At 43.7% G+C, this 19,904-nt stretch overlaps 6 protein-coding genes across 7 annotated transcripts; 3 read left to right on the forward strand and 3 right to left on the reverse strand.

Moving 5' to 3' along the window:
- Positions 1–372: 372 nt before the first annotated feature.
- LOC108006750 (3-oxoacyl-[acyl-carrier-protein] reductase) lies at positions 373–1,328 on the forward strand. The gene has a single exon (XM_017070302.4). The coding sequence runs from the start codon at positions 430–432 to the stop codon at positions 1,201–1,203; it is 774 nt and encodes a 257-aa protein (XP_016925791.1). The 5' UTR covers positions 373–429; the 3' UTR covers positions 1,204–1,328.
- A 550-nt stretch (positions 1,329–1,878) lies between these two features.
- On the forward strand, positions 1,879–2,788 carry LOC108006751 (cyclopentanol dehydrogenase). Its single transcript, XM_017070303.4, has one exon. It carries the CDS (start codon positions 1,927–1,929, stop codon positions 2,698–2,700), a length of 774 nt encoding a protein of 257 aa, XP_016925792.2. The 5' UTR covers positions 1,879–1,926; the 3' UTR covers positions 2,701–2,788.
- Positions 2,789–3,210: 422 nt separating this feature from the next.
- LOC108006731 (uncharacterized oxidoreductase TM_0325) lies at positions 3,211–4,479 on the reverse strand. Its single transcript, XM_017070274.4, has one exon. It carries the CDS (start codon positions 4,319–4,321, stop codon positions 3,527–3,529), a length of 795 nt encoding a protein of 264 aa, XP_016925763.3. The 5' UTR covers positions 4,322–4,479; the 3' UTR covers positions 3,211–3,526.
- A 101-nt stretch (positions 4,480–4,580) lies between these two features.
- LOC108006732 (glucose 1-dehydrogenase) lies at positions 4,581–5,539 on the reverse strand. Its single transcript, XM_017070275.4, has one exon. It carries the CDS (start codon positions 5,485–5,487, stop codon positions 4,717–4,719), a length of 771 nt encoding a protein of 256 aa, XP_016925764.4. The 5' UTR covers positions 5,488–5,539; the 3' UTR covers positions 4,581–4,716.
- A 389-nt stretch (positions 5,540–5,928) lies between these two features.
- On the forward strand, positions 5,929–7,369 carry LOC108006724 (3-oxoacyl-[acyl-carrier-protein] synthase, mitochondrial). The gene has a single exon (XM_017070267.4). The coding sequence runs from the start codon at positions 5,972–5,974 to the stop codon at positions 7,289–7,291; it is 1,320 nt and encodes a 439-aa protein (XP_016925756.4). The 5' UTR covers positions 5,929–5,971; the 3' UTR covers positions 7,292–7,369.
- A 423-nt stretch (positions 7,370–7,792) lies between these two features.
- MTA1-like (metastasis associated 1-like) lies at positions 7,793–19,675 on the reverse strand. Of its 2 annotated transcripts, XM_036819114.3 has the most exons (13): positions 19,458–19,675; positions 18,137–18,298; positions 14,196–14,303; positions 13,464–13,792; positions 12,990–13,310; positions 12,743–12,931; positions 12,260–12,529; positions 11,940–12,196; positions 11,191–11,441; positions 10,770–11,123; positions 10,245–10,372; positions 10,066–10,181; positions 7,793–9,215 (listed from the first exon to the last, which is right to left on the reverse strand). In XM_036819114.3, the coding sequence occupies exons 1-13, from the start codon at positions 19,483–19,485 to the stop codon at positions 9,080–9,082; spliced, it is 2,649 nt and encodes an 882-aa protein (XP_036675009.1). In that variant the 5' UTR covers positions 19,486–19,675; the 3' UTR covers positions 7,793–9,079. The 2 variants fall into 2 exon arrangements, with proteins under 2 accessions (XP_036675009.1, XP_036675010.1); XM_036819115.3 differs by lacking the exon at positions 14,196–14,303.
- Between the last annotated feature and the right edge of the window lie 229 nt (positions 19,676–19,904).

The following is a 19,904-nucleotide window of genomic DNA, read 5'->3' on the forward strand; positions in this document are numbered from 1 at the left end:
CAGCTCGATTTTATTCAAAAAGGTAGTTATTAATGGTAACTATCTGTTCTGCAGAGTATAGAGTAGGACCCTTATAATATTGTGCATTTTGGCTATGAACTCGTGTTATCAGAACCTAAATGCTTTGGTTGGCTTAAATGGATGAAAAATGGCCAAGTTTCAAATTTTACCTTTTTTCATATTCAACCGTATAAAATAAAGCTGCTTTTCACAAAGCTTTCAGCAGTTTAAAATATGAATTAATAATTTAAAATATTTTTAAAATCCCAACTGTTTAAAATAAGGCTAGAGCTTATCATAAAGCTTTTTCGGCACAGCTGATTTGCAAAGTTTTCAGTGATCAGCTGGAACAGAGCTGCTAGTAGTGATATCTACCTGCCTATCGGTGCCAGTGATCGACCTTCGACTAGCATCACCAGAACTCCCACGATGTCATCCTTCAAGGACAAAGTTGTTATTGTGACCGGAGCTAGTTCCGGCATAGGAGCAGGTGCCGCCGTCCACTTGGCCAGCCTAGGTGGTCTCCTGGTCATCGTGGGTCGCAACGTGGAGAAGCTGAGGGAGACGGCCGACAAGATTGTGGCGGTCGGAGGAGCTCCAGCCTTGGAGCTGCAGGCGGACATGACCAAGGAGGCCGAGGTGCAGCAAATAGTGGACGCCACTCTGGCCAAGTACGGACGCATCGATGTGCTGGTCAACAATGCGGGCATCCTGGAGTCCGGCTCCATCGAGAACACCAGCCTGGAGCAGTTCGACCGACTGATGAACACCAATGTGCGCTCCCTGTACCAACTCACCATGCTGGCCACTCCGGAGCTGGTCAAGACCAAGGGCAACATTGTGAACGTGTCCAGCGTCTGTGGGCTACGCGCCTTTCCCGGTGTCCTGGCCTACAATGTCTCCAAGGCGGCGGTGGATCAGTTCACGGCCTGCGTGGCCCTGGAACTGGCCTCTAAGGGCGTCCGTGTCAACGCAGTGAATCCCGGCGTCATTGTAACCGATATCCACAAGCGCGGCGGCATGGACGAGGAGACGTACGCAAAGTTCCTGGAGCACTGCAAAGTCACCCACGCCCTTGGTCGTCCTGGGGATGTCAAGGAGGTTGCTGCGGCCATTGCCTTCCTGGCCAGCGATGCCGCCAGCTTCAGCACTGGGGTCAGCCTGCCCGTGGACGGAGGTCGCCATGCCATGTGCCCGAGATAAATTCACGCGGTGAAGAGGGAGTATTATCCAATCATACAGTGGCATTTAACGAGTTTAATCACTTAGATTGTCAATCATTATAATGAAGTATTGAATTGAAATACACATAGCTTATAATTAAAGAACACCCTATTTATATATTGCTATAATTAATATCATTTTTTGTTACTTAAGGTACAGTATACACATGAAAACGTGGGATCATAGTTAACTTTTAATTTTGTATACGATAAATACTTCTCAAAGTGATCTAGGAATGTTTTAAACTATTTAATTCCATAATTTGGCAAGATATTAAGATTCTACAAGTCTTAAAAATTTGGAATATTTTTACTTTACAAGTACTGTTAGCTAAATTATTGTTTAGTACATATTCAAGTTTTTAAAAATTATTTTGTCTCTGCATGACATACCCTCTTTAAAATAGAATGAGATAATACATTATTGGGAGAAAACAACTGATAAGTTTGCATATGTATAAATAGAATCAACGCGAAGGTTAAGTGAAATACATACTTAGTACATAAAAACAATAACAAATTAAATTTTAGTTAACACCGAAAGCACGACTCCATGTACTTTGAATTTCACAACAGCCAAAAATAGCTTTGAAAGTTCCCCCCTATCGATAGAACAATCGAATGCACCCCCAGTAATTGTTGACTTCTGGGTCTTCAATGTCACCATCATTATCATTCCAGTTTTCAAGCTGATCACCTCAACATGCCCAGTTTCAAAGATAAAGTGATAATTGTGACCGGCGCCAGTTCGGGGATCGGAGCGGGTACTTCAGTCCTCTTGGCCAAGCTCGGAGGCCTGCTGACCATCGTGGGCAGGAATGTGGATAAGCTCAAGGAGACCGCGGATCAGATAGTGGCAGCGGGAGGGGCGCCTGCCCTTCAGGTGGCGGCGGATATGAACAGCGAGTCGGATGTGCAGGGTATCGTATCCGCCACGTTGGCCAAGCACGGACGCATCGACGTGCTGGTGAACAATGCCGGGATTCTGGAACTGGGCAGCATTGAGAACACCAGTCTGGAGCAGTTCGATCGCGTCATGAACACCAATGTGCGGTCCGTCTACCAACTGACCACTCTGGTCACGCCGGAGTTGGTCAAGACCAAGGGCAACATCGTGAACGTGTCCAGTGTCAACGGCATCCGCTCCTTTCCCGGTGTCTTGGCCTACAACGTCTCCAAGGCGGCTGTGGATCAGTTCACCAGGTGTGTGGCCCTGGAACTGGCTCCCAAGGGAGTCCGTGTGAACTCCGTGAATCCCGGCGTGATCATCACCGAGCTGCAGCGACGAGGTGGACTGGATGAGGAGGCGTACAAGAAGTTCCTGGAGCACGCCAAGATCACCCATGCCTTGGGTCGCCCCGGAGAAGTCAAGGAGGTGGCTGCGGCCATTGCCTTCCTGGCCAGTGATGAGGCCAGCTTCAGCACAGGAATCAGTCTGCCCGTGGACGGAGGTCGCCATGCCATGTGCCCAAGATGAGAATCTAGTTACTTAGCCAAAATGCATTTATTTGCCTCCAAAGTTTGGATGGCCAGTATTTTAACAATATTAAAAAACATTAAGCAAATCTTAGTAAAGCGTTTATATTTCATTTTCAGGTTACTTAAATTTTTTTTAGTTCAGGGAGAACTATTTAGAAAATAAACCTAAAAGTGCAATATCTGTGTAATTGAAGGTGCTACAGAAAAAATACTTTCATTTTTTTTTTAAATTAAAGTATCAAATAATTCTTATTTTTATACAAATTTTACTAAACATTTTTTTCTTATCTTTTATTAAAAAAAAAAACCACAAATAAGTCTTATCAAATTTTTGAAGTAAAGATCAAAAATGAAAATGAAAAATGAAAATGAAAAAAAATGAAAAAAATGAAATAAACTTTATTTTTATAAAAATAAATTGATTTTTTTAGGTTTTTCTGGGCTGCGATTTTTTTGTTTCCTATGACTCTTTTTTACGGTCCCTGCTAATTACTGATCATCTTTTATGTGTTTAATAACATTTTGCTTAAAATTCAAACCTTTTTTTCAATCTTCAATAATTCTAGTTCAATTTAATTTTTTTCAGTACTTACTATTTCAAGAAAACAAAACCAATCTTAAAGTGATGCTTTTGGTTTTTGAATTAAGGATTGCCAAAAAATTGGATTCAACTATAAAGCTTCCTCCGAAATTGCAGTGTGTAAAATAAATTCATTTTTTAAATTACACTTAAAATTTTAGATTTTACTAGTGAATCGGCGGGCAACAACTAAAAGAGGAAGGCGGTAGGCAGGACAGGAAGGGATTTGACTCTTTGGTAGGGATTAGCGTGGACACATAAGTTGCTTTCCCCCGTCCACAGGAAAGTTGACTCCTGTCACGAAGCTAGCCAGTTCACTAGCCAGGAAACAAATAGCGGACGCCACCTCCGTTGGCTCCCCAATCCTGCCCAGGGCATGGGTCTCTTTGGAGTGCTCTAGAAATTCTGCATAGCTTTGTTCGTCCATGCCACCGGCCTTTTGAAGATTGGTGCGAATTACCCCCGGATTAACCGAGTTCACTCGGACACACTGGGGACCCAGATCCAGGGCCAAGGACCGGGTGAACTGGTCCACAGCTGCCTTGGACATGTTGTAAGCCACCAGATTGGGAAAGGCGCGCAGCCCACAGACACTGGACACGTTGACGATGCTACCCTGGCACTGGACAAGCTGAGGGAGCAGCAACTTGGTCAGGTAGAACATGGACCTCACATTGGCCTCCATTACGTGCGTGAAGCAAGAAAGTTCCGTGCTCTGCAGCGTGCCCGTGGGCATGATGCCCGCCCCATTCACCAGGACATCCAGTCTGCCTTCAAAGCGCTCCTTGGTCTTCCTCGCAATGCACTCCATCTCCACCGGCTTGAGCAGATCTCCGGCTATGCCGTACGGCTCATAGCCCGTCTGCATGCACTTCTTCATCACATTTATGAGTCCCTCCTCCTCCCGATCCACCAGCGTCAGGCAGGCGCCCAGCTTGGAGAACATTTCGGCGGTGGCGGCCCCGATACCGGAGGCTGCACCCGTGATTAGCACCACCTTGCCGGTGAAGTCCAGACCCGCCTTGCCCTTGCTGCCCATCGAACCGAGTTTTTGAGTCTTAGGTGGAAAAATTAAAGTATTTGGGTGACTTTACAGGGAGACATGACTTGATCATAACTAGCTCTACATTAATTCTAATCTGGTTAGAATTGAATTGAACCAATAAGTAATAAAAGTAAATAATTTACAACAACAGGTAACAGAATACATTATATGATTAGAAAGTTTAAGTTAGATGCAAGACACAAACTCTACAAAGGTATAAGAATATTCCAAAGCAGTTCCTGACCAAAGACGATTGGACTAATGGGAAAACATTTTATGTACATAAAGATAATTAGGAATAAAGAATAACAACAAACAATGTTATAAATGCATTTACACATGGAAGGTCCATGCAGGTCTTTCAGTTCTTTCGACCTTATCCTCCAAACTTAGCGTGGGCACATGGCATGGCGACCTCCGTCCACGGGCAGGCTGACCCCAGTGCTGAAGCTGGCAGCATCGCTGGCCAGGAAGGCAATGGCCGCAGCCACCTCCTTGACATCCCCAGGACGACCCAGGGCATGGGTAGTCTTCGAGTGCTCAAGGAACTTCTTGTACGTCTCCGGGTCCATGCCTCCGCGGGCGTGCAGGTTGGTCACCGTCACGCCGGGATTCACGCAGTTTACCCGGACACCCTTGGCGGCCAGCTCCAGAGCCACGCAGCGGGTGAACTGGTCCACGCCCATTTTGGATATGTTATAGGCCAAGACCCCGGGAAAAGAGCGTATCCCATTGACACTGGACACGTTCACGATGTTGCCCTTGGTCTTGACCAGCTCCGGGGTGGCCAGCATGGTCAGGTGGTAGATCGCCCTCAGATTGGTGTTCATCACGCGATCGAACTGCTCCAGACTGGTGGTCTCAATCGTGCCCGTTTCGATGATGCCGGCATTGTTGACCAGCACATCCAGTTTGCCGTACTTCTCCAGGGTCTCCGTCCAGATCCGCTGGGTGTCCGACTCCTTGGCAATGTCGCCCACCACCAGAGCCGGCTGGGATTGGCTCACCTTGCTGCACTCCGCGGCCACCTTCTTGAGGTTCTCCACATTGCGCCCATTTAGCGCCAGACAAGCTCCATACTTGGCGAACTTCACGGCAGTGGCGGCGCCGATTCCGGAGCTTGCTCCTGTAATTAGAACGACTTTGCCGGCGAAATTCATGTTCCAGAATTACGTAAGGAGATCTCAAGCCCTGTGCGCATCTTGTTGATTTTACTAGGGGTATTCATTCATCTCCTTAAAAAATAATATAACTTTCTCCAGGCTGATTTTAGTATTTGTAAATAGTAAAATTGTATTTGTAAATTGTAAAAATAAAGATATAGGGATTTTTTTGTTTAAATAAAAGTTACAAAATTATATTTTCCCATTCTCAGGCTACAAAAAAATTGTTAAATTTAAATTACAGTAAATGTTTTTCTAAAAATATAAAAATAACAACAACAATTTTTTTTTATTAATTAGGTCCTGAAAATGATCTACATATTTATTTTTTAACCCGGGATATGTGGTTCCACACAGAAGAGACAGTATTTTTTTCCAGATACTTAAATATTTAATATTCAGTATATTTTCATGGTCGGTATATTTTAACGGTCCACCCGGTCTCACTCTCCTGATCATGTAAACATAACATAACATCGAAATGCGTTTTTTAAGGAACTGCACTCTATTTGCACACCAAGCGCGCAACTCATCCACGCAATCTGGCCGCCGGCGAGTGGTGGTCACGGGAAGTGGAGCGGTCACGCCTCTGGCCAACAATGGGCCGGATTCCTGGCAACGCATTCTGGCCGGCGAGTCGGCAATCTCTCGGTTGGGACCGGAGTTCAAGGGCCTGCCCTGTCAGGTGGCTGCACAAATACCCAGAGACAAGCTGCAGTTGGATCAGCACCTGACAAAGTCGGATATTAAACTGATGAGCCCCGCCACCCAATTGGCTGTACTGGCGGCGGAGGAGGCTCTGACCACCGGTAAGCTGAACCCCAAGGAACTGAGCGAAGAGCAGCGGGAGCGCTTTGGCGTCTGCGTGGGCATGGGCATGTTCGACCTGGCGGAGGTTTACGGAGCCTGGAACCAGCTGCAGAGAGGATACAACAGAGTCAGCCCCTTTTTCGTGCCCAGACTCCTGCCCAGCATGGCGTGTGGTCACATCAGCATGCGACATGGCTTGAGAGGGCCCAACCACTCGGTGTCCACAGCCTGTGCCACGGGAGCCCATGCTTTAGGCGATGCCATGCGGTTTATCCGCAACGGAGATGCGGATGTGATGCTGGCGGGGAGTGGCGAGGCCTGCATAGATCCCCTCTCCATCGCTGGATTTTGCAGATTGCGAGCGTTGAGCACCGCATTCAACGATAACCCGTCGGTGGCCTCCAGACCCTTTGACAAATCACGGGATGGCTTCGTGATGGGCGAGGGAGCAGCTGTGTTGTTGCTGGAGGAACTGGAGCATGCTCGTGCTCGAGGAGCTCCCATCCTGGCCGAGATTCTGGGCTACGGCTTGTCCGGCGATGCCTATCACATAACCTCGCCAAGCGAGGACGGCGCTGGAGCTACGCTAGCCATGAAGCGGGCCATAAAGGATGCTGGGATTTCTCCAGATGAAGTCACCTACGTAAATGCCCACGCCACCTCCACGCCTACGGGCGACCGCATCGAGTCGCACGCTATAGGACGTGTCTTTGGCGAGCACACCCCCCAGGTGAGGGTCTCCTCGACCAAGGGAGCCCACGGACACCTGCTGGGCTCGTCCGGCAATCTGGAAGCTCTATTTGTGGTTCTCGCCTGTGCGGAAAACAAGCTGCCGCCCTCCATCAACATTGAGCATCTGGATGTGGACGTCAACGTGGTCAGGGAAGCCACCGAGTGGTCACCAAATCAAAAACGACGCATTGCCCTCAAGAACTCCTTTGGCTTCGGAGGAACCAATGCCTCCCTGTGCATTGCCAGCTTTTCCCAATAATTGCTAAGAGTTGTTAACTATTTTTAAAGACCGAAAAGTGAATAAAGTCCTCAAATGTTTGCATATTTTTAGGAAAAATTTTTAGTTTTAAAACTTTATTTGGAAAACTTTTTTCGGTTGCTTGTCTCGCCGTCACGTCGTCGTCTTCGTCAGTTTCTTGCTCTGTAAAAATGTTTATGCGTACTGTTATTATCCAATGCGCACTGTATGTACTGTTATATTGTATATCTGTATATAATATATATATAGGTATATAATTATGTATATAGCTCTGTTTGATTTGCTTCTGTTGCTTGTCTCTCTGTTTGTTATTGCTGAATTCGCTGCTAGAAGTCGCCGACTTTGGGTTTAGACTTTAGAGTTATGTTGGTTGTGGGAAAGTAAGACAAAATCAATAGTAGACGGCTGGTCAAACACTCGCGCGGCTTGCTGTGGTCGAGGGCCTGAATTTGACAATAGTTGCAGCTTCGATCCGTTCTCTTATTTCGACTTAACTAACCGTTTAATTTGAAGTGTTTTTATTTTACAAAATTGCTTAGGTCGTAAAGTTAAAAATATGTTGGCTTACAATCGAATCTTCTTCATAATCATTTAATTTTATTGGTTTTCTGTTTATGTTCTGCTGGTTTCAGCTTGCCCTGCTGCTCTACCACTAGGGTCTAGGCATTCTTTGCTATCTGCGACGCTGTCATCTTGTAATTCGTACATTTTTAAATGTATTTGCGGCTTAGATTCGTACTAATTTATATGCGTAAATAATAGCTATATGTGGGTGTCGGTTGGGTGTGGGCGTGTGTGTGATAGCTCTCTAAATGACCGAACTTTCGCTTGTTTACATAAATTATGAAAATACATTTTATTCGAATTTTAACGTTTTAGATTTTTACTGTACATTTTGTTTTTGAAGTTTTCCGTTATTAGTTACAGCATAAATTATGGGGCTTTAATTACTTAATTTTGCACGTCACATTTTTTAACAATATTAAATTTTTTCACTCATCAATGTAAAGCATTCAAACAATTTCAAATATATCTTTCGGGTTTTATATGCATACACAATTCAAGTCTGGACAAAAAACTATTTAAAACTTTTGGAGGCTCTTTAATTTCATAATTACGTATCTGGTTCTTAGCTAGGTTTAGGCTTAGGAAATTAAACGTGGAACTTTGAAGCGCGGGTTGAAAGTACGACAGAACATCTCAAGAACTCACATGCACATATATTAAAAAAACCTTTGCAAATGCGTTGTGTACTAAACGAATTAACGAACTTTTGAGTTTCATGCACTAGGCCCACACTTCCTTGGCGAAAGTGCAGGCATTATGTGTGTTTGCGTTCGGTGTGTTGAGATTTTAAATTTAAAAAAATATATAAAATATTTATAAATATTTTGTTGTTTCGCGTTCTGTTACTGCTGCTACAGACCTTAACACTTATTATCTTACTATTTGTTTTTAAAAAGACATCTATTTAAGCGCTAATAAAGTGGTTTGTGGTTGCTATCGGTTGCTGTTGTCATACAGTGATGCTGTAACTACACTGATCCTAAGTCGAATGCCTGTCCACACGGTGTGTCTGTGTGCCTTTACGCTGCGGGGGTATGTACATGGCAAGCCCGTCAAACCAGAGAACGCTCACTAGTTGAGCAGTGCATCCATGGTGTATGGAAATGGAGGATGTTGCTGCTCGAATCTGTTTGCTGAAGACGATAACAACTTGGTTGCCGATGCTGCTACGGCTGCAGATGGTGCTGATGCTGATGCTGCTAATGTGTTTGCCGGCGACGGTCAGTCCAGTATGACGATTTGTGATTCAATGGGCCTGCTACTCGGCTCGGGCGCCGCAGGCTTAATGGGCAGTGTGCGCCATGGTTTGCGCGCGGCGCGGCGCAGGTCGACGGCGGAGAGTATTTTTCGCGTTTTTCTTTAAGCAAAAAAAGTAAATGTTTAGGAGCTTGTCTTTATTTACTTGGAATTGAGTTTTTGGTCCAATTTAATCAGTTTTCTTGTGTGATGATATGTTAGGATAAGTTTTGGTTGACAATGCATTGAATACAAGTTGTAAAATGAATATGTCTATTAACATTTTAATCCCTGACCTAGAGAGAACGCTAAAGTCGATTGCTTCGACTATTAAATACCCGTTAATCAGGTAACTTCAAAAGAAGAAAAAATATTTTGTCTGTTGACCAATTTTGACATAAAATTTCATAGCATATCTTTTAGCGCGGCACCTAAAGGTGGCGCCACCTAGCGGATGGTGTCGGTACTATTGACCATGTAAGGCCTTTTTCATTATAAAGTTATTCATAACTTTTAAAATAATATTGCGATTGGTATGATTATTGGAATGTTGATAGGTATAGATTAATAAAATCGAATTCAATATTTGATAAAACAAAATTTTCAAAAATCTAGGCTCTAGACAGACTTTAGAGTGTGTGTCACTAGGCTGAAACAAAGTTGGCTGGCTAAGAGCCCCTAGAATCTGTATGCTTAATTCTAACTTTCTAGCATTTTTTAACTTTCGAGATCTTAGCGTTCATGCGGACGGATAGACAGACGGATATGGCTAGATCGACTCGGCTTGTGATCCTGATCAAGAATATAAAATCTTTGTACGGTCGGAAACTGTTCCTTTTATCTGTTAGCTTCCTTCCTCTACGAGTAACGGGTATAATTATGTACACTAAAAACTCTTGTTAATTGACAGATCGAATTACACAAAAGTGAAAACCGGAATTGGCATAATTTATCAACTTCTTATTACTCACTTGTGTGTATCGTTAGCCCTAAAGTAAACATCGTCCGGAGCATCCATCCAACTGATGACCTGCTTGCGTCCGTTGCCACCGCGGGCCATCTGCGCAATCTTCTGTTTACCATTGAGCTGAATGGCGAATATTTAAAAATCATTACAAAATAATCCGGATAAACTCAAGGTAGTACTTACATGATGCCTGGAGAGGGGCTGTCCAGATGCCGCCATCATAGCCGCAAACTGTTCGGGACTGGGGCAATGCGAGGGCATGGGATCCTTATTCGGCCGCTTGGCAGGAGGTCCGCTGGGAACTATAGTAACTGCAATGAGAAGGCCTTAATTAGTCTCACACTCTACTAGTCAAAAATGCGTTATTACAGACTTCCAAAAATTGAAGCTCTTTTTAGTTTTCTTTGTTATTAAAAATATGTTACATATGTCCCAACGACTTAGTTGAAGATAAGGATATTACCCCAAATTGATGGAAAACATTACATTAACGAACAATTTTTTATGTCACTTACTGTCGACCTCAACGTTTTGTTGTATTGTATTTATTATTAATGCCCTCTGCAGATGTAGTTCAAATAAAATTAAGACTACTTCATCAGTAATAATGTGTAATAAATCATAACTTCTACTTTGAATTTTAAAGATACCAAAACGCTGGGTTCGTCTGCGTTCCCTGGAAATACCCATATGTGAAGCAACACCCACCTTCAGTGCCATTTAGCTGCTGCTCCTCGTGAGCTCGCTTTCGTATCGTCGACGTTGCTTGCGTTGGAATTATTGTGAGCTCCTTTTCAGCCGGCACGGCCACAACGTCGGGGGACTTATTCGGCACTCGGTCGTAGACCAAGCTTCCGTCGGCCGCTTTCGGGGGCTTGGGAAACGAGACGACCGCCGGCAGCGGCATTTTGTCCTTGGGGGTTAGTACGAGCCATTCATGTGGTCCGCTGCCCGGCGCGCCTAGACGGTTGGCAATCTTGGTGACACTACCCCGATCCTTGGGCTTCAGCAAAAGCAACTTTTTGATTTCCGCCTGCGACTTTCCACTAATACGGTTTGTAACTATAGGAAGAAAACCAACATGGGTTAGATTTAGCTCATTGCATGTGCTTGACCTCATCAGACTTACATTCTTGTTTCACCAGCAGGGCGTTGATGGCGTACGCACTCTGTCGCGCCGCCTTCTTCGGCTTGACGATGCTGCGACAAATGGCGCGCGCCACCCGGGTCATGGGGTTGGTGTGCAAGTAGAAGGCAGTGCGCGTCTTCATAATGGGTCGCGGCGATCCAGAGCTGATAGCGATGCCGTGCGCTTGCGCATAGTGACGGGCCAGGTGGGTCTTGAGCTTGAACTCCTTGCCACAATTGACAATAGAACATCTGCAGAAGAGGAAAACATAATAAAGACTTGGTACACAATCAAAAGCCGTGCAAGAGCAAATAAAAAGTGCAGATTTTGCTTGTTTGAATTCGAAATTGTACTGAAATCAGACAATTTCTTCTATTTAATGGTAAAAAATATTAATAAGGAATGTTACATTGTCATAAACATATGATTTATAAAACAGGTATATAATTGTAGATTGTTAAAAATTAAACCTATCCTCTTTAAAATTGAGCAAATATTTCTGCTACAAGTGATTCATAATAAATCAACTTTTCTTCTGACCAAAATAATTGTATTGTTCACTTTAATGATACTTTTTTTGAATAATGAACCCCAAATAATTCTTCTAAAAGACAATTTAAAAACACTTTATAAAATATATATTCAAAGCCCCTAAAATAAAAACTCATTCGAGGGTAATTAACAAGTTCAGGAAACTTTCCCATTGACTTTCTTAACTTCAGATCTATTTTCTTTCAGAATGCACCTACCTGTGCAACTGACGATTGGTTAGATCACTGATTTTGTCGTCGTCATTGAGATCGACCACAGCCGTAGGCGTTGTGGCTGATCCTGTTCCCGCTGACGTGGCGGTCGGCGTCGACGCAGCTGCTGATGCCTTCTTCTTGGCCTCGCTATCGCCGCCATCTCCCTTGGTCGCCGACTTCATACTGCCGTACCTACGCCAGTACTCCCAGCAGCTCTGGCACAGACGACACGTACTGTGCCCACTGTTGACCGAGTTCCACTGTGGAGGGGTTGGGAATTAGATAAATAGCATCAAAGATAGTATTTGATCCCGCTGCAGTACCTGTGATGATTTTGTTGTACCGCACGACTCGCAGGGTTTGCCATTGTTGGACAGATCGGTGCTCCCGTTTGTGGTTCCATTATAGATTCCTCCGCTCGCCTTTACGGCTGATCCGTTGCCCTTTCCGTTGTTGTTATATTGCGGTATGTAGACCTGCTTGAGCTTCAGCTCCGCCTCAACGGCTTTCACGCGCTTCTGCTGCACGTAGCGATCGGTGGTCTTCCACATGTAGTAGTACTCGATGATTTGTTTCAGCGTTTTCCAGGGCAGCTGTGAAGACAATATTAAATTCAATGCATGGCTAGAGTACTATTGCTATTCTCATTTTTTGTATTATTGGTATAACCAAGTTAAACCAAATAGGTAATGAATAAAACTTAGATAAAACTTATGCATCAAATTAAAAATTCCGTTGTGCTTATGTATTCAAATTACACAAAAAGCAAGTGCTGACGACGCAATTAAATCGCTCTGACCACTTACGAAATCTTGTCGAATGTCATTAAAGTCTTTGCCATATTTCTCCAGCGCCTCTTCGAAGAGATTCGCCTCCGATGCGCTCCAGTCCTCGATTTCATCGCGGCAGAGCACCGGCCCAGTGGAAGGAACTAGCGATGACATGGACTCCTCAATCGAGTACTCGTGCTTGTGCAGAATGTTCATTGCGTGAAACTGAAAGGTAGCTAAAATTAGGATCCGTCTCCACCACGGACATTTGATGGCCACTTACCAGGGTGATATCTCTGCTGGCTGCCGCTGCGGACATGTGTAGGGAGGGCTGCTTCACCGAACTGCTGCAATCGAGGGCGCGGGCGAACGTGCCGATGGAGCGCGAGACGACGAGGAACTGGTCGATCTTGCGGTCGGTCAGGCTGTGCTCCGGTGTCCACACCAGCGACTCCAGTTCCTCCAGTTTTCGCTCGTCGGTGGCGGTGTCCTTGAGCTTGGCGGGTATATCACACTGGTAGCGACTGCCGACCCGGATCTCGCCCTTGTCGGCGAGCAGCGTCTTCTGATTCGGATCGAACACCAGACAGTAGAAGAACGTGTCCTGTGAACGGATAGATGGACATCCAATTACAGTTATACTATAAGATGGTTTAGAACTATGGGGTGCAAAATGGTTTGGAAGTGAACAAAGCTGCAATCCGCACACCCCTACCAGTGACCAAAAATCGCCTTTTTGAGGCTACTACCAACTCACGTCTTTATTGAGATAGCTCTGCAGGGACTCCGTCTCGTTGAGCAGCGTCACAGAGCACTTGCCTCGGATCTGTGTGGCGGGTATCGACTCGACTTGGCGTGACAGAAACAGCTCGCGGTGCTTGATCTGGTAGCGCTGCTTGCTGGTCAACGCCTCGCCCTTCTCCGCATCGCCTCCTGCTCCTCCGGCGCCACCTGCTCCTCCTCCACTGGCCGCGCTGGCGCTGTTGTTGTTGCTGCTGCCGCTGCTGTTGCTGCCGGCATTGCCGGTCGCTGAGCCTGCTCCGCCGGACGCTTGCGTCGGACTGGTTCGCTCCTCATCCAGGGCAGCTAAAAGGATAAGTGCAAAACGTTAAGAGTGTGGAAACGGATAATACTTTTAAAACGGACAATCTACTCTGGTTTTCTTTGATTCAGTTAATCTTTAATTTATTTAACTTTATTAATATTCTATTTTATGTTTCTTTATAATGTTCTTTGATAAATAATAATCTTATTAAAATTTTAAATCAATTGCCAAAAACCAGAATAGTGCTATAGATAACAACAACCAGCTACACTACTGAAATTACTAGGCGAGCGGTCTACTTAAAACATAAAACATAAAGATGAGGATAAAGGGGAGTTCGGGTGGGATGGATGTGGGTAAATAGATTCTCATCTCCAATGGAGCTTGGGCTACGGGGCTACGGAAGTGGCATATAGTATTTGAATAATCAGCTGGAGGTGGTACCTATTGAGGGGTCGAGCACAGCCTGCGCCGCCTGCTCCTCGCCGACGGGTGTGCGGAGCCAGGTCTTCTTCAGCTTGGTCGCCAACGGTGAGTCCTCGGCGGTGGCCACTGATGCGATGCGTTATGGTTGGTGTTATGATTTGGTGCGTTTGGGGAAATACGTTTATTTACAATGTTCATGGTTACAAGCAAAATAGGTCATTTTAAATAATACTTTTATGTAGGTAAAGGCGGCTGAAAGAGAGGTCAGGTGCAAAAGCAATTTGCTAAGAGTCGTTATCGTTGGAAAAAAGGACTTAAGATACAGAAATACTGCAGCCGCAGTCACTATTGATGATTTGTAATCAAAGCTAAAATGCTTCTGAGAAGTTGTCGAAGCTTGCTATAAAATAGGACTAAGAAAGTAACTTAAATTAAAGTGTTGACAACTGTCTGTATACTTAATAATAGTATTGTGTATAGTGTGTTTTGAAAAAGTATAATAACATTGGATTAGTATCTCTGATACAAAAAAGAACGGACCCTATGTTCTAGAGAGCCAATGACTCGAGCGACACCTAGCGGCGGGAAGTGACACTGCAACGCCTTTTTCACTTAGTTACTCATTACTTTTAAAATATTTGTGATATGTTTACGATCTTGGGCATTTAGATAGCCGTTTAAAAAATATAATCGAACTAAATTTACAGTGCAACAAAATATTAAAAAAATTTTGCAGGTTGGAAAAATTTTTAAAAAACAAAATTTTTTACTCGAACATGATCATAACAAAAACTATTTTAAGGAATAAGACTGAATTTAAATATAATTTACGACAACATTTTGAAAGCTTATACAAATTAATCTAGGATTTTAAAAAGGTTAAAGGAACACGAAACTACCAATTGTATATCAAAACCCCCATTTAACCAATTAATTTTATAAATTTTGAAGGTTGTTCACATGCTTTTGATCGGAATATCTCCGAAAGTAATAACAACGCAGTGATCTTTTATATTTATTTCTATTTTTTCATTGAAAATAATACAAGATATCCACCTATTTCTTATCTTTCTAACTGACCTGAATAATAAATAAATTCATATGCTGTCGAATCCGGGTTTGTTGAATGACGAATGCTAAGCGCTTTGAATCACTTCAATTCATTCGAATAAAAGTCTTCAGAGAATTCTTTTACAAGCGCGCAGACGCTTTTCAGTGCATTTAATAAATCAGAAGTATGCACACGCAAATGCTTACAGATTTATAGAGCATGCTAATAAGTATCCCATTTAAAACGGTCACACCGTTTGCTTATTTACCAAGTTTTATACTTTTACTATAAATATTGTTAAATATTTTATCCTTCGAATTACAAATAAGTTTGCATTGCGAATCTACTTGAAACTGCACGTTATCTATATATGCATTAACGCTTTCCTGGAATTCGTGGGTTGCAAAATCCTACTGCTGCTTCATGAGTTTCCTGGAAGTTCGCTGGGCTGATTAAAAAATGTACGCTTCGCATTTCGCAAGGGGCGGAAGATAAGGGGGCTGGGCAGGACGACCCCACCTCCCCGGAGGACCAAGGGGCGTGGGTGCATCGCCGGAGTCACAGAAAAGAGCCGAGGCAGCGTAGGTGTTTTTGTGTATTTGTATTTTGTGTTTGTTCGGAAGACGAAGTGAGACCACCCGAAAGGGGACGATGCTATGGGGTGGAGGCTTGGGCGTGGGGTGTTATTTGGTGGCCATAGATAGGACACACAAGTGGGTGGGTGGGCCGCTGTGGGATTTGTTTGCCTTTCGAGCATTTCTGTTTTTGTATACCCTGCCCGCTCCTCAAAAAGTTCAAGGCCTGCTATTGACATTGTGATTAGCACCCGAAACGGTTATTTAAAGCGCAGAGTATTGGGCAAACATAAGAACTTCGTTTTTCGTTTCAAAGTTAACAATATAGTTGATGATTTTTTTTGGTATTTTAAAACTGAAAAAGTTCAATTACTTTCCTAAAAAACTATTAGAATGTACTTATGAACAACAGATGCGGAATAATTAAATTTTTGAAAACTGTCTAAAATCCAAATTTTTTTTTTTTAATCTATTGGTATTTTTTAATTTTTAAATAAATAAAATAAAATATTCTTTTAAACTATTGCTAAAAACTACATTTTTTCTTCATTAAAAAGGAAATAGTGTTCATACTTTTATTATTTTTTTAATTAATAATTTCTGAAGAGTATCTGCGCTTTGGTGTACGTGAAGATACTTTTCAGCGACAGTTGCACTGTAGTTCGAGTTTCGGGGTTGGAATTGCGGCACACTTGCTCTCCAAATTTAGACTTTTTGCGCTAATTTTTAATGCCTGATTAGCAAGTGGCCTGCGAAAAGGCGACGCACGCATATAAAAACTGGCTCGTGGAGCGGAAAAAATAAAATAAAATAAATAAAACAAGATGACAGCGGTCCGATGATGTTAAGGCTGAAAGGGGTTGCGTTAATGGGCATTGTTGGCGCATGTCGGGGGTTGTGGGGAGGGCAGGGGTTGGGCGACAGGCAGGAGTGGGAGGTCAGCACCACGGAAAACGCATTTTCGTCGGGGTCACGTATCGAATTCGAGTGGGTGGCCAAAGCCAAAAATTCAACCCAATGGGGCATGCTTTTTGTTTTTTTGGGGCAGCTAAGTGGGAGTGGACGAAGGCGCTGTGGGTATGTATACACGAATGCAAAGCGCGCCTCTCTGCGTGTGCCACATTGCCATAGCTCCACACTCCACTCCAGTCCCCTCCAGATCCCAACTTCTGACTTGAATATTTTCGTGCACACCGAACAGTACAGTGTCAGTGGGTTTGGGTGTGTGGCAGCTTTTCAGAGGTAGACAGCAAGTCTACCTACAGCCGAACCAAGAGTATCACATTCACATTGACGCCGGCGCCGCCTAGCAGCAACCGAAAACAGCAACAACCACATCATGGGTACAGTGCAGCCCAGCTCATTACAGGCGAACATCATTAGCGCAAACACAGCAGGTTAAATTTCTATGGGGTACACCGAGATAAATGGTAAAAGGTGGATTGCTTATGGAAAACGTTATGGATCAATGTCAATCATTGCTATAAAGTTACTGTAAACTGTAGTGCCGAAAACTTTAAAAAACTTTGTGATCGTCAAAATATATTTTTAAAAAACTGGAAAAGTTTAATTGTTTTCCTGGATAACTATCAGAATTTACTTAAGAAATGCTTATTAAGCCTTTCTCATCATGAACAAAATTCAATCATGAACTAAAATCAAATCATGAACTAAATATTTTAAACCTGCCTAAGCTCAAAACTTTTGTTAAAAAAAACTATATTTATTCACTTTTTTTGTTGATTTTAAGAAGGATTAATGTGTGTTCTTAAAAGAACTGTATTAATTATTACTGTTTTTAAACCGTTTTTTTAACTTAATAGATTTATGGCTAACCGACCCAGCAAAATCCTAAAATATCACTAGGTTCTTATGTTTCGAGTTGCGGAGGTTCTACTGCCAGTTTATGTGGTCTGAGTTGGGGAGGCTCCACTGCCTGTTTATGTGGATGCGACGGATGCTGGACGAAATCCGTTTCGCTCCGCCTTTACAGTTGTTGTCATTGCGGTTCTTGTTGCTCTGGATGTTTGACTAGGGATGTGGGGTGGTTGGGTGGTTGGGCGACTCGGTGGGCTGTTCGGTGGGTGGCTTGGTTTTTCACATGCCCTGACACATTGCACACAGAGCCCCCTTCTGGGTTTTTTGGTGTTTTGTGGTGGAAATGTGCTTAGCAGATCTGCTCGTCAGGTTTTAACTTTTAACTTGTTTGAAGGCCACGACAACGACAACGACTCTTGGCAACATAACCTCACTTTGTTGACAAAATAAATATACACACTTAAGGGTAACGCAAGATATTAAGGCGGTTTCGGAGGGGCTTTGGCTATACTCACGTTGGTGCTTGTCGGCCAATTGCACGAGCGGATTGGGCAGATCCCGGCGGCGGTAGAAGCACATGACCTTCGCCTCCACATTGCCGGTTTGGTTTTTGTTCAGCTCCTCGATGCGTCGTATTAAGTAGGGACTGTTCGGCGTTGTCTCAACGTAAACATAGTCTGAAAAATTGAGAATTTAAGGTGGGTGGCGCAGAGAGGGGAACTCCATTCATACGTCACAGGTAAACGCACACACACACACTTGATCCGCATAATTGCGGCCACTAACACCAGCAAAAGCTCAATTAAATACAAATGGGGCTATCCATCCATATAACTACAACAACTGCAGCGGAACCTGTCGTTGACCATTACAAAAACATAAAAAAAAACGTATGTACATATCGTGTGCATTTCTGTTACATTTTGGGATGCAGAAAGATACATAGATAGATAGATAGAGATGAAAAAGAAAGTGTGGAGGCAGCGAGAAAGCATTGCCAAAGGTGTGTGTCTGTGTGCGTGGCCATTAAAAACGGCAAACAAAAAGCGCTGATGGAGACAAAAAGTTCTCGGCCGTAAAGCAGATAATTCGCCATTATATGCCATTATTATTTATTTTGATTCTGTTAATTGAACGCTGGCGTATCCGAGTTCATTTGCATTTCGAAAGACCACTCACACACACACACTCACACATTCGCACACATGAAAAGCAGGTGAAGACAACACAATAACGTCATCGCCTGAGTGCGAGCGAGAGGACTGACGAAAAGTGCGTAAGAAACGTTGATGAGAGGGGTAGGGGGAGGGGAAAAGATGCCCAAAAGCTCATTAGCATAAGAAAACACAACAAAGCGGGTGGGCTCACTCAAAAATGAGATACACTCTTGCACACAGCCAAACAAACCACTGTGGAGATCTCACAATTCGACAAATGCAAATGCAGTTCCGCTTCTCAGCCCTAGAACACACGCACACATATGCAGCAGGGCAAAAGCTAATGCTTATCGGTTGGAACACGTCGAAAACACTTGCTGCAGCTGCGACACAAAAGTAGGGCCCCCTCCCCCTCGGATGTTTTAAAAAATAGAAAATGTCTCTCCCTTCCGGCAGAATTTCAAGAGATTGATAACACACACACACACACACACGTGCGTAAGGGACTCCCACTCGAGGGTTTTCGGCAATTAAAATGCACTTTCATTATTGTTGAAGAGCCTCCTCAGACACAACACACGCATACGCACACGCAGGACCCACACACACGCACACTGCGAGACGGCGGCGCCGATAACGAAAGATGATAGAAAAGCGAGTACGGGAAATTTTTTCTCACCTCCGACTCGATACATATTTGTGGCCATTTTCACTACGCTTCCGCACCAAAACTTTCACATGTAAAACACTCGGCACACGCTTAGCACTGTTTTTCAATGGTCCTGTTTCAAGTTAGCGCACATTTATTAGCTGAAAACTCGAGTTGTTATGATTGCATTTTTCACATAAGAAGACGCGTTTTTTTCGTCGCCATCTTAGAAACAACTCAACTCTAAAAAATACACGCACACACACACAGCGCCGAGTAAACAGCTGCACCAGGGATGCATTCGGCGGAACGATAGCTGGCCAATCGATATATCGATGAGGGTTTTTTTTAATTTAAGTATAATTAAATAAAAATATATTTATGGTTCATAGGCAGCCGGGGAATATAAGCTCAAAAACTTACATGTATGTAAACATTTTTGAGCTTATAATTTAAACAATCAAATATCTTTTAAAA

This window comes from Drosophila suzukii, chromosome 3, assembly GCF_043229965.1.
Source record: "Drosophila suzukii chromosome 3, CBGP_Dsuzu_IsoJpt1.0, whole genome shotgun sequence".
Taxonomy (NCBI): Eukaryota; Metazoa; Arthropoda; class Insecta; order Diptera; family Drosophilidae; genus Drosophila; species Drosophila suzukii.